Below are 11,250 nucleotides of genomic sequence, written 5' to 3'. Positions count from 1 at the left end.
AACATTAAAACTGTTTAAGTTCAAGTTCTTGATGAAATACTGTGTGGACCATAATTTCAACATTCAAATGACTACAACAACACTTGGCAGAAAAATATACAAAAATGTTTTATTGGAAACAAAGTCAATTTCACATTGTTTCTCTACAACGGGGGCAATGTCTTCTACTGACACAACGAAAAGTCTTAAATGTGTGGATGTCAGCATCGACATCAGTGGGGTTTTTAAGTTCCTTATTCAAATTCACACAAGATACAGATCTGCCTTTTCACAGAATGAGGATAACATTAAACACACCGGAAACTTGGTCAGCCTGCAATGTGCAAAGGACATTATCTTTTAAAGAAGTGCAAACTGTTGACTATTCTCAATACTTACTCCAGCTAAGTGCAAGACAGTATATATGAAAATACACTGAGGTGGGTGGGAATGAATCCTTACACCAAGACACAGCAAGAGGTTAGAGAAAATAATCAGATATCATTACAGAAATCAGTCACATTAACAAAAAGTGACAGGGGTTTAAAATATATATGAAACAATACTGGGAATAAAGAGCACAAGAAACATTGGAACTCTACATAACAAGCTGTGGTAGCATTGTTTGTCTGGTCTATGATTATGGAAGTCAAAATGAACAGGAACAATGCTTTATCAGAAGAGTCACAGTAGTGTTTTCCTCTTTCATCCTAATCATTAACTCATTTTTGTCTTACACTGAAATGGGTTTAATCCCCCTGGGATGACTGCGTTTTTTGCCCATTCAGGGGTAAATGGGACCAATGAGTCAATTTTAAATTTAATTATAATGTACATGTAGTGTGTAGTATTTTTCTTGTTCTCACAATCAAAAAGACACACAGTATGAGTTAATTTCTCTCTTACTGTTCCGAAAGCCATCAACATGAGCCTTGTCAGGTCTTCAATAAAGGGGCAAATCTGCCCACATTATAAAGACAATTCATCAGTCAGTCATTTTCAATCATCTGACAGTTTCTACTTTGGGAACGCCAAACAGTAACATGATTGGAAAAGCTAAATTTTCAAAACTTAAACCCTATTTGAGTTCATAATGTTAAATAAATTTCACAAGGTGAGTTTCAACTGATCGTAATCTTGACCTGGGTATTTAAACGAGGAAAAAATGACCAAATTAAAATCTTTAAAGCCCAACATTCACAGCGTTAAAGAGATAAACAATTTGTGTTTTTAGGATTGAAATGAATAAACAACAAAAGCCACATTTCCTCAAACAAGTTAATCTGAAAACAGGGCAGTCTTTACAATAATTATCATCCGATATCTTTTTAGCAGAGTCCTTTTCTCTCCACGTTTCGGCACATGGCTTGAAATTTTTCTTCTGGTCGTCCATGTGAACGGGGGGTTCAACAAAGCACCAAAAATTGCTGATTCCATAGTCCAATTTCTACAACCCCCTTGCGACGTTTTGTTGCAGCATAATTTGTCTGCAGTTATTTGGGAACTCACTGCACGAGCACCATTTATGATTTCAGATAAAGTCTTTTTAAACTTTGGATTCTCGGGTAAATACAGCACTGCGGAATGCCGAGCAAACAAAAACTGGAAATGCATTTTTAAAATAAAATGTGACAAATATGCAAAATGTCCATGAGAGGGGCACACAGTTTTTGGGCAACTAAATCTTCATTGGCAACAAAAAGGACGTGACCAAAAAACAAAAAAAAACAAAGCTCCAGGGTTCATTTGGGGATTTAAAAAAAAGTCTCTATTTCCAATATTTGAGGTAATCTGCGTTATTTGAACTCATCACAAAAGTGCCTCCGTCGTCCAAAGAGGAAATTCATCCTGGCATTATGTGGTGGCGAGTTCGAGTCCGTGAAGAGGAAGATGACATCACTTCCCTCCAGCCATGATTTTGAGGTACTGCAGTGCATTGTGGGCCGCATTGGCTCGAGCGGCGTCTATGCTCGGAGCAAAGCCATGGCACACTGTGATTGGCTGCGTGGACAGCTCCACTAGACACTGGCACAGGCCGCTCAGACTGCGCTCCTCTGAAACGAGAAAGAACAAGAATGTTAAGTCTTAACGGTGATTTTGTTTGTTTGCTTCAACAGCAGAGTTCAGCAACATTTTGACTATAAAACAGAGATTGTCACCATCACTGCTGCTTTAGAAACATCCCTGGAAGTTAAAGAACAACTCTCTAACGCAATATCAAACGTGATTGAACACTGAAGCAGCTTTTCCAAGATGGAGAGAGCTACGGGGCCTGGAGGGACTCAAAACCGATGCATGCTTGGTTTAACTCTCTTTTTACGTTGCTTTTCATTGTTGATCCACCTCTGTTTACTTGTCTTTGCTGTGTACACTGTTGTTGGCAAAGAACGAATGGGCTGTTTCTGTCATTGCTGGTTGTTGTTTCTCAGCTATTGTGTTTGCAAAGCTCCTCCTGAAGCTGCACACTGAAGATACTGAGCTTGACTGCGCTGCACTGTGTGCACATGCCGTGACTGACACGGCATTAGAGACTCTTCGGCTGTTATTGGTTGTTTTCAATAAGGTGCGGTGGATTCTTGCACATGCCATTGGGAGGACTAGGAAGAGCAAGAGGGGCCTGTCTCATGTCTACTTTCAGGAGGCTAAAGTGTCAGTTTCAGAAAATATGACAAAAAGTTATATTTATAAAGGTTATCTACTGACCTTTAATCCTATAAAACAGAGACAAAAAAACAACTCTCTGACTCTGTAACCCTCAAATGTTTAGTATTATTACTACTTGATATCATTAGAATTTAATAGATAAATTATACAAACACAAATCTGTCAGTCTCAGAGTCACTGAGTGCTGTGGTTCCTCAACAAAATAAAGCACAAATAGCAAACATTTATAAATAATTCAAAGAGTAAATTCAGCTCTAAACCGACAAAAACCTGCCATCTTTTAAATGTTGGTCCTTCTGTGAAGTGCTGTCCACATTCACAATTGTTCACCAGCACTGAACTGTGACAACATGAAGCTGTGAGCTACTTCCTCTTTATCTGATGACAGTAATACTAACCACACAGCATGACATTTGTATTCTGTATGCTGCCATCATTATGACTCCATTATGCTGTGGAAGTTTGTGCAGAGGCTTCCACACCAGACAAAAATAATGCACCCTAGTAAATTTATTATATGCACTGAGTAAACTCAACTAATTCATTACATTTACATGCTCTTAACTAAAATGCAACTCTTCATGAATGCAGACACGTAGCCAGTGATGACCACTGACTCCACATTTCCTCTTATTGGGCCTCATTCACAAACAGTGCGTATGCACAAATCTGTGCTTAAACTGTGCGTACGATCGTTTGACGCACAAATCCGGGATTCCTCAATATTTTCTTATCCGAATTTATTCTTACTCTGCGAACAAATTTAGAACTGCCTCAGACCATGCGTACGCACAAATGAGGAAGGCCAAACTGACTTAGAAAATGCAAACATACCTTTTAAGTCCATGCAGAGTCTATAAAACCACATTCATGAAAAAGATATTTAATTAACATTTTTTTAAATAATTAATTTACTAATATATTGGCCAAATGGATTAAATTACCATGAAACTGACACACGTTCACCCTCATCATTGTGACAATTAAAATATTAACAATAACATGAACAGAAAAACTATCACTCCATCAGCGTGCAGATGATCTGTAATGCCGACTGCCATATCCTTAAGGCTGTGGCCCGCTGGCCAGGAGGCACCCACGACTCATTTATTTCGCAAAACAGTTCAGTGGGAATGCGTTTGGAGGCAGGGGCTGTGAGAAGTGGATGGCTTGTTGGTGAGCATCTTTTGTTCTAGTCTTTTATTTCAATTGTTTTAAGTTAGTAATTTCAGTAAGTCTCTATTCCTTTCAGTAAGTCTATTCCGTTAATGTTAAAATGTTATATTGTTTGGGTGACCGGGCATATGGCCTTAAAACATGGCTGATGACACCATACGCAAACCCTGAAACCCCTCAAGAGGTGAGCTATAATAACATACATGCCCACACACGCACCGTAGAGCGCACTTTTGGCGTGCTTAAGGGCTGTTGGATGTGTTTGGATCAGATACGGCCGGTGGCAAACTACTTTATACCCCCGAGAAGGTGTGCAAAATCATCCTGGCATGCTGTGTCCTCCGCAATCTTACAATGACCCATGGCATTCCTGTAAGACCCGGCGCCATCGCTTCTAACAAACTGTGAAATTTACTACTTCTCTCCTTGCGTAACCGCTTCCTTCATTCATGAATCAACTCTAGGCAAGCGGTTTCCTTATATGGAGAAATGGAGGCGTGGTAGTATGCTAATTGCAGATCGCGGACACGCACCTGTCAGTTTAGAATGGTTCTGATTTACTAACATAGGCACGATGAAATGAGGCCCAATGTTTCAATGGTAAATCCTACTTGAGTTTCCACTGTAATCACACTGTGGTGCTCTGCAGAAGTGAATGCAACTGTAATTTATTCACCTAGATCCAGGTAGCTGACGTCAAAGCGCTGCTCCACAGACAGGTCACTCAGCAAAGAGCAGAAGTTGGAGTCAGTGGGCATGCCCAGAGGGTGGCTGCGGAGCTGGAGGATCTTCTCTCCAGCCGAGTTACGCAGAGAGTCCCACGTGCAGCTGAAGCCTTTACTTTTGCCCGTCTCAGCTCTGCTCCCCATGTGCTGTGTGAGCAAGGGAGGTTAATTTCATAGCAGTTAATAAACACTGTTATCTGCCTGCAAGGTTTATACGTAAGAAAAGGGGTGATGGGCTGCATTGCTCATGGTATTCTGCATTATATTCTATTCAGCGCTATGCAATGCAAATACAACATTTGCATGTGTTGCACTGTTGCACATTCTTTCCTGTATTGTGCCAAATAATTCAACAAGCAGGACTGTCATGACCTTTGTCAACTGGTGCACACTGAAAGTCTATTTCTGTTTGTTTCTCACCATGTTGAATGTGTCCTCTTCTGCGTCGGCGTCATTGCTGGTCCTCAGGTCGACTGGGACATCGTGTATACGTGATAACATCTTAGCTGCAGCGTTTCTCTTGGCTAGCTTCTTGGAGGTTCCACTTCCTACAAAGGAACACAAGATTATGTAATACTGAGTAATGTTGCAGAAGTAATGACCACTGATTGATGATGAGACCAACTTACTGATATTCATTCAGTAAGACTTTGATAGGCAGCAACCGCAAGCTTTACTTGATAACCACTCCAACTTAGCCTAATCTGTATCCAATGCTATTTTTATTTCCAGTAGCAGCTCTAAACTGTGACAGAGACCTGTCAATGCTATGTTATTGGTATGGGTCAATGAAGGTCAGAAATTACTTGGCAACCCTGTAAAAGGCAGCACATATGATTTTCTTCAACTTTAATGAGTTTTTATTTTCTGAGTTTTGAGTTTTCTGTCAGCATCCTGTTTGAACCTGCTGACTGGAGTTCAACAGCTTCCTCCCACAGTCCAAAGACATGCAGGTGAGCATGTATGGTTGTCTCTCTCTATGCGTCAGCCCTATGAGCCCTATGAAAACCTGTAAATATACTCAGAAGAATCTCCAAAAATAAAAACTCTGCTTTTTACCGATTTCCACAAATCTCTCAACTCTGCAGGTCATGGTGAACTCTTTTCGATGTGCTGGGCCAGACTCCTGGGTGACTGTGTACTCTGGCAATCGCCATCCTTTCTGCACCACCAATTCCTGGCAAAGATGTACACAGAATACTTGTACACATACTTCTAAAAACAAATGGCATGCAACTATAAACTATGCAGATATTGCTTGTAACAAAAAACTGGGAGGGACTGATGAAACAGTCAAAGAGCAAAATAAACCCTTATGCAACAGGAGTTTGTTTATTCACCTGCAGAGCTCCTACAGGATTACATTCAGACTGCTGAGAACTGCCTGAGGTCTTCATCTCTGACTGGGAGCTGCACAGAAGATGAGATAAAACAAGCAGAAGAGGAAGTAATGAAACCAGAAACACAACCTCTATCTCACATCTGATCATTGCTTAGATGCACAGAGCAAACTGAGATGTTTTATTGGATGCTGGCATCACGTGTCTATCTGTGTATCATTTAAGCTTCAGAGCCAGTGTAAAAAAAAAAAAAAAAAAAAATAGAAAAACTAAATAAGAAACTGACCTATCTCCATCAGTAGACACGTCAACCCCAATAAATCCGTCTGCTCCAACACCAACTCCGGCGGGACCTCCAAGACCTCCCTTGAGCATCTTCAGAGCAGCCTCGGCTGCTTTGTGCTTGGCTGCCTTCTTGCTGGGCCCTTGGCCGGTGCAGCTGATCTCTCCGACGGAGACGCGGAACGTGAAGTTGGGCTGGTGGGCCTGTCCCTCGGCCTTCAGCAGGTCATACACTGGGGTCTTGCCTATCCGCGTTCCATACTCCTGCAGCAGACTGATGGGCGTCTTTCCGGGATTCACAGCCAGCATTTGCTCAATACTAAATAAAAGAAAGACCCAACATGAGAGGGGCTGTTGAACAACTGCTGATTAATATACAAAGGTCTCTAGAAAATAGTGTTGTTGAGACCATTCATGAAACATTTCATAGAATAGTCAGTAATGTGTTCTTATCCATACGATAACCCTTTTCACAGTCTTTCTATTAAACAGACATCACTGCACTGACTAAACTGAGGCTAGTGTAATTACTGAGTCCTTCACTTGAATTACAAAAGGTTTTGAGACATCAAAGCCACCACCCCAATATAACATGGTTCCTTTTCAAAAGGCATTAATGTTGCAGTGTCCATCCAGAAACAATGTCCACTGTCCAGCTTACTCAAATCTATAAAACTCACTGTGAAAGTAAACTAAAAGTCCCTTTACCTCTTTTGCATTGTGGCAATGGGAATCTAAACAGCTCAAATCTAAAACTTAATCAAATAAAATCAAAAACTGTATCACTATATATCACTAGAGCTGGTTTTAGATGAAGTCACACTATATATAATTTTGCAAGCATGATTATTTCACCTCAAAAAAAATGCTTAAGAAAATATGGAAAAACAATCCTATGGGAAAAACGGCCATGGAAATGTATGTACAGGCAGATGTGCTAGGTGGCACATAAGCTTACCGAATTGAACTGTAGTGTACCGTACTGCTTGGTGGAAGTGCAGGTAATTACTGTAACTGAATCTCATGCAGTCAACATTCCTGCAGTAAATACTACTTCCAAGAAGGTTATAATGTTCAGTTTAGGGTTGCATATACCAGTTTTAAGGTATACCGTGATTTAAAATTTGACAGTGGACATACCATGTACACAGCTTATCTACAATTTTGGGGGAAAAAAATGCAACTGGACAGAGAATCGCCCCTTAATTTTAGTTATTTTCAATGGGCAGACTTTTTACACATACTTCCATTGACAAAATAGTTTCAAGTTCCAGTTATAGTAATAAACACTTGTTCAACCAAGAATCACCCTTCCATTTTCCTTCCTTTAAGGGTCATTCTGATTTATAATAGAAATTCTGTAATACCTTGATATTTTCAGAGACGGTTATTATACTGTGAAAATCCCATACCATTGCAACCCTAGTTCAGTGTTAGCTGAGGTGTTGATTCAACTGTGCGGTTATTTTGGAGGCTGCAGATTGTGGTGCTGCTGAATTATAAAGCACAATACTGACAGGTGTTTGTATTATTTTCATCAGTGAGGGTAGGCTAAATAACACGAGCAGTTCTCTGCTTTAGTTTTAACTATGTAAACCTGATAAAAACTATAACCACAGCAGCCTACTGCTTTAAGTCTGGCTTCTTCTCTATGGGGGACTATGTTATGTACACTATGTACAGTGTTGCACAGTGTCATATCAATTAAGTTTGTTCTTGTGGATGTAACTTGGGCTATGAACACTAAACAGTATGGTCTCTTGATGCCACTAGCAAATCAGTAAGTACACAGGGATCAACTGTAATTTAATAAATGACCAAAATGGGTCATGTATGTCTAAACAGAAGTTAAATGACAATGACAGTAACTGAGGTTGGCAGGTGGATCTCTTTCAATCTTTGAAGCTAGCTGAGTTAAGTTTGTATCAACAAAATGTCGGTGTGTTAGCCAGAGATGAAACCAGAGGCTTTGCTGTGGCAGACACTCTGAAAAACTATCAATAAAAAAGGTCTGTTTATCAGTTAGGCCCCTTGCTAGCCCCTATGCTAAGCTAGCTTTAGCTTCTGTGCAGCTTCACACCTGGAGCACCCGGAGTTTCTCTTCCAGCTGTCCGATGCTGTCTCGTCGTTCATTCCCTATTTCACGCAGACAGAGCCGATCGGTATCGGATGGTTAATCCCCCCACCACAACAGACACTTGCTTTCATTAGCCGGTATTTTCTCAGACGGATGATGAGGCAACGGCATGTGAAGAGCAGACGAAGCCCCCTCCGCTCCGGCAGAATGCTGCGGGGTCCTGTTTGCAGCACAGATATGACGTAACACGGAGTCCCGCGAAACTCGAATTCTCATTGGTCCGTGGACGCTTCGGATTTGTTCGGTTTGAACACCGGAAAACGCCGAGTGGCAGCAAGTTTGTCAGGGACGGTGTGTCAGAGGCTGCAGGTACTTTCATCACAGCAGAGAAAGGTGAAAAGTCACTTACTCTTAACAGATTGGAAACATTAGTTTGCAGAGAGAAAGTAAAAATATGCCATCAAGAGTTAAAACCGTTTAAAATAGTGTATAAAGTTGAAGTTATGGTGCAGTTAAGGGACAGTTCATTACTTGTGAGGGGGGAGGGAGTGGTGCAAGAAAGGGGAAGGCATGTCAAATCATTTTTAAGCACTGGGGAGGGACTTATGATGTTTATTTTGGCTTAAAGAAGGGGCATACAAATTTAAATGGTTGTATTTTGTATTTAGTTTACAGTAGATTTATAATGTAAAACATGCCTTTCGAACCCATGGGCACGTTTGGAAGGCATGTGTTGGAGTCATTTGAAGCAAGTCCTAGTTTCCTATTATATTTTGTGTCAGTCCAATGCACCACCTGACCTGGCATTTCGGGAACCTTTAATCAAAAGCCCCTTTTACACTGCCAGATTTTCGGCGAATGTTGGGCCATTTTGAAGGCAAGCTTTTAGACACACAGAACGGGATTGGCGAGTTGATCCGAGGTGACCAATTTTCCGCCGTGTAGGAGTAAACATATTGGCGGCACCATTTTGGTTTAAAAAGAATGAGGTGCCCTTCCACCAGGGGGCTGTTGATGACTGTTGTGGGAGGAGCTGTTGATGACGCTGCACATGCGACCCACTGGTGGTGGACTAACAGAAAACAGCTGATAGCACGAATGAGCAGCTTGTAGCAAGAGGGGAATGCAAACCTGAAAGACACTTTAAAGATGAGCAACTGGGGAGACAAGGAATTGCACGTCCTCCTTGCCCTCGCAAACAAAGAGGCCATTAACCGTCATATGACAGAACGGTGAAGGACAGGCCAACTTATGAGAGAATCGTCGAAGGACTGACCAGCCACGCCTTCCCTCCCACGTCAATGTTTACGTCACACACTGAGCTACACATTTTTGTTACTTGCTCATGCCCCCCATTGCCCCGAGAAAGGCACGTTCTGTATGAACAAAGGTAGGTAGGTGGCATTTCGCTGCACTCCCCGATTTTGTTTTTTACTGCCAATGCTGAAAAAAGACTGATTGGGCTTTCCTGCAGATTTGCACAATTCCTATTTAAAAAGGGCTAAAGGCAGGTGTGCTGAAGTGAGTGTGGAGCGTGGAAGATGCCACAGAGTTAAAGTCTTTAACCGCTGTGTGTTTGGTTAATTTTAGTTTTTTAATGTTTGATGAAGTAGTTTTATACCCCGTTGAGTTGAACTCTGTTTTTGTAAAGAACTGTTTATTTGGGGATTTTGTTTTCCTTTTTTTCAAAATGCGATAGTCAAGACAATCAGTTCCTAATGTCATCTTGCAGCTTTACATACATCCTGCAAATCAGTCAACCAACTGACGCACCCTGACTCATTAAACAGTGAGTAAAACTAAACCAAAGACAGTGAGTTGATCATATTTCCCCTTACGGCATCTGTGGGCGGCTATTTTTGAATTTATTTGGAAGCTGCAATAGCATGTTTTACACCATTTATCATAGTCAGCTATAAGTCAACTGTAAAAACAGAAAATTTCGGGATTTTTTAAAATTTTCAACGATCCTTGAACATCTCATGTGTAACTAACATTAAAAATTACACTAACCAGCACACACAACAAAAGTGACAAACCCAGGCTTTTTTTTTTAAACACCAGGATTTCATCTTCAACTTTTAATTTTTAACTTTTAAACATCAAAGGGTATATTTAAATAATAATAATAATAATAATAATAATAATAATTTATGGTGGAGGAAGAGTCATACCTTTTCCACCAGTAACTCAGGGTGGCTCAAGAAAAAATATTTGCATTTTCAAATCTTTGGGGAGGGTCAAATAAAGAAAACCCACATGTAACAGGCTGTTTTACATTGTCTGTCCCTCTTGAGTTGCCGTAGAGCAGAGAAAGTTTTGGGGTGACATTCTGCAGTTTTAGGGCAATTGTGCATGTGTGAGAGTTTTGGTGTGAAGAAAAATAAATGGGCAGTTGGAGCTGTTACGCCATCTTCCATCCCATTTATTATTTTAATAATTATTTAGTTTTGCTGCTTGGCTACATTGGTAGCAACTTCCCCTTCCTATGGCAACTCAAGAGGGACACATAATAATAAAGAACAGTCCCTAACGTTACGTTACCTTCTTTCCGTGAAGATGAACGGAACGTTATTTATCCCAAAGATAATACCGACAGGAAACTTCTTTTAGGGAAATGATCCTCTTCACGGTTTTAAAATGATTAATGTCAGCACAGGAACTGCTGAATTAACGGTTAAAATTAAACAAACATACTTTCTTTGTTTAACATTAACGTTTTTTGTGTTTTGTTACGCAGCTAGCTAACGTTAGCCAACAAGCTAGCTGATAAGACAACTGCATTCGATGAGAAAGGACCAGAAAATCAAAGTATTCAGGTAAGTGCTAATACCAACTGTAACTTACCTGAGTTAATGTTAGTTGTTTCTGCCTCATTTTGTTCTGCGTGTGAGAAAGTAATTATCCTACTTTCTATAACGTTTTCTGCGTTAAGTAGCAGGTTTAACCGGTTGGTTCTCTTAATTATAGGTTACATAGTGATTTGTTTGTGTCGACAACTTCGATT

The 11,250-nt window shown here is 40.5% G+C and overlaps 2 protein-coding genes across 7 annotated transcripts in view; one reads left to right on the top strand and one right to left on the bottom strand.

Annotated features, from left to right (window-relative positions):
* Window positions 1-83: 83 nt before the first annotated feature.
* On the bottom strand, window positions 84-11,224 carry tarbp2 (TAR (HIV) RNA binding protein 2). Of its 2 annotated transcripts, none has more exons than XM_049591866.1 (7): window positions 11,091-11,224; window positions 6,171-6,485; window positions 5,885-5,954; window positions 5,604-5,721; window positions 4,965-5,092; window positions 4,496-4,691; window positions 84-2,033 (listed from the first exon to the last, which is right to left on the bottom strand). In XM_049591866.1, the coding sequence occupies exons 2-7, from the start codon at window positions 6,473-6,475 to the stop codon at window positions 1,876-1,878; spliced, it is 975 nt and encodes a 324-aa protein (XP_049447823.1). In that variant the 5' UTR covers window positions 6,476-6,485; window positions 11,091-11,224; the 3' UTR covers window positions 84-1,875. The 2 variants fall into 2 exon arrangements, with proteins under 2 accessions (XP_049447823.1, XP_049447814.1); XM_049591857.1 differs by lacking the exon at window positions 11,091-11,224 and adding an exon at window positions 8,247-8,461.
* Window positions 10,779-11,250, top strand: part of igsf8 (immunoglobulin superfamily, member 8) — a 64,524-nt gene continuing 64,052 nt past the window's right edge. For 4 of the 5 annotated variants that reach the window (XM_049591762.1, XM_049591787.1, XM_049591754.1 and 1 more), the window contains exon 1: window positions 10,779-11,062. The gene's annotated coding sequence lies outside the window, so the exon portion shown is untranslated. The remainder of the gene's footprint in view (window positions 11,063-11,250) is intronic. The other variant, XM_049591771.1, reaches the window with a different exon arrangement.

The sequence above is a fragment of the Epinephelus fuscoguttatus genome, linkage group LG1 (assembly GCF_011397635.1).
Source record: "Epinephelus fuscoguttatus linkage group LG1, E.fuscoguttatus.final_Chr_v1".
Classification (NCBI taxonomy): Eukaryota; Metazoa; Chordata; class Actinopteri; order Perciformes; family Serranidae; genus Epinephelus; species Epinephelus fuscoguttatus.
The sequence above is the reverse complement of the archived record's forward strand: the minus strand, read 5'-3'. Positions and strand labels throughout refer to the sequence as shown.

Bases quoted from the DNA above. Each gene is read 5' to 3' on its own strand.
- tarbp2 (XM_049591857.1), bottom strand. From the start codon at position 8,299: ATGAACGACGAGACAGCATCGGACAGCTGGAAGAGAAACTCCGGGTGC. The intron at 5,722-5,884 runs GTGAATAAACAA...CATCTTTGCCAG, and splicing joins ATCCTGTAGGAGCTCTGCAG to GAATTGGTGGTGCAGAAAGG. The intron at 4,692-4,964 runs GTGAGAAACAAA...TTGCTCACACAG, and splicing joins AAGAGGACACATTCAACATG to CACATGGGGAGCAGAGCTGA.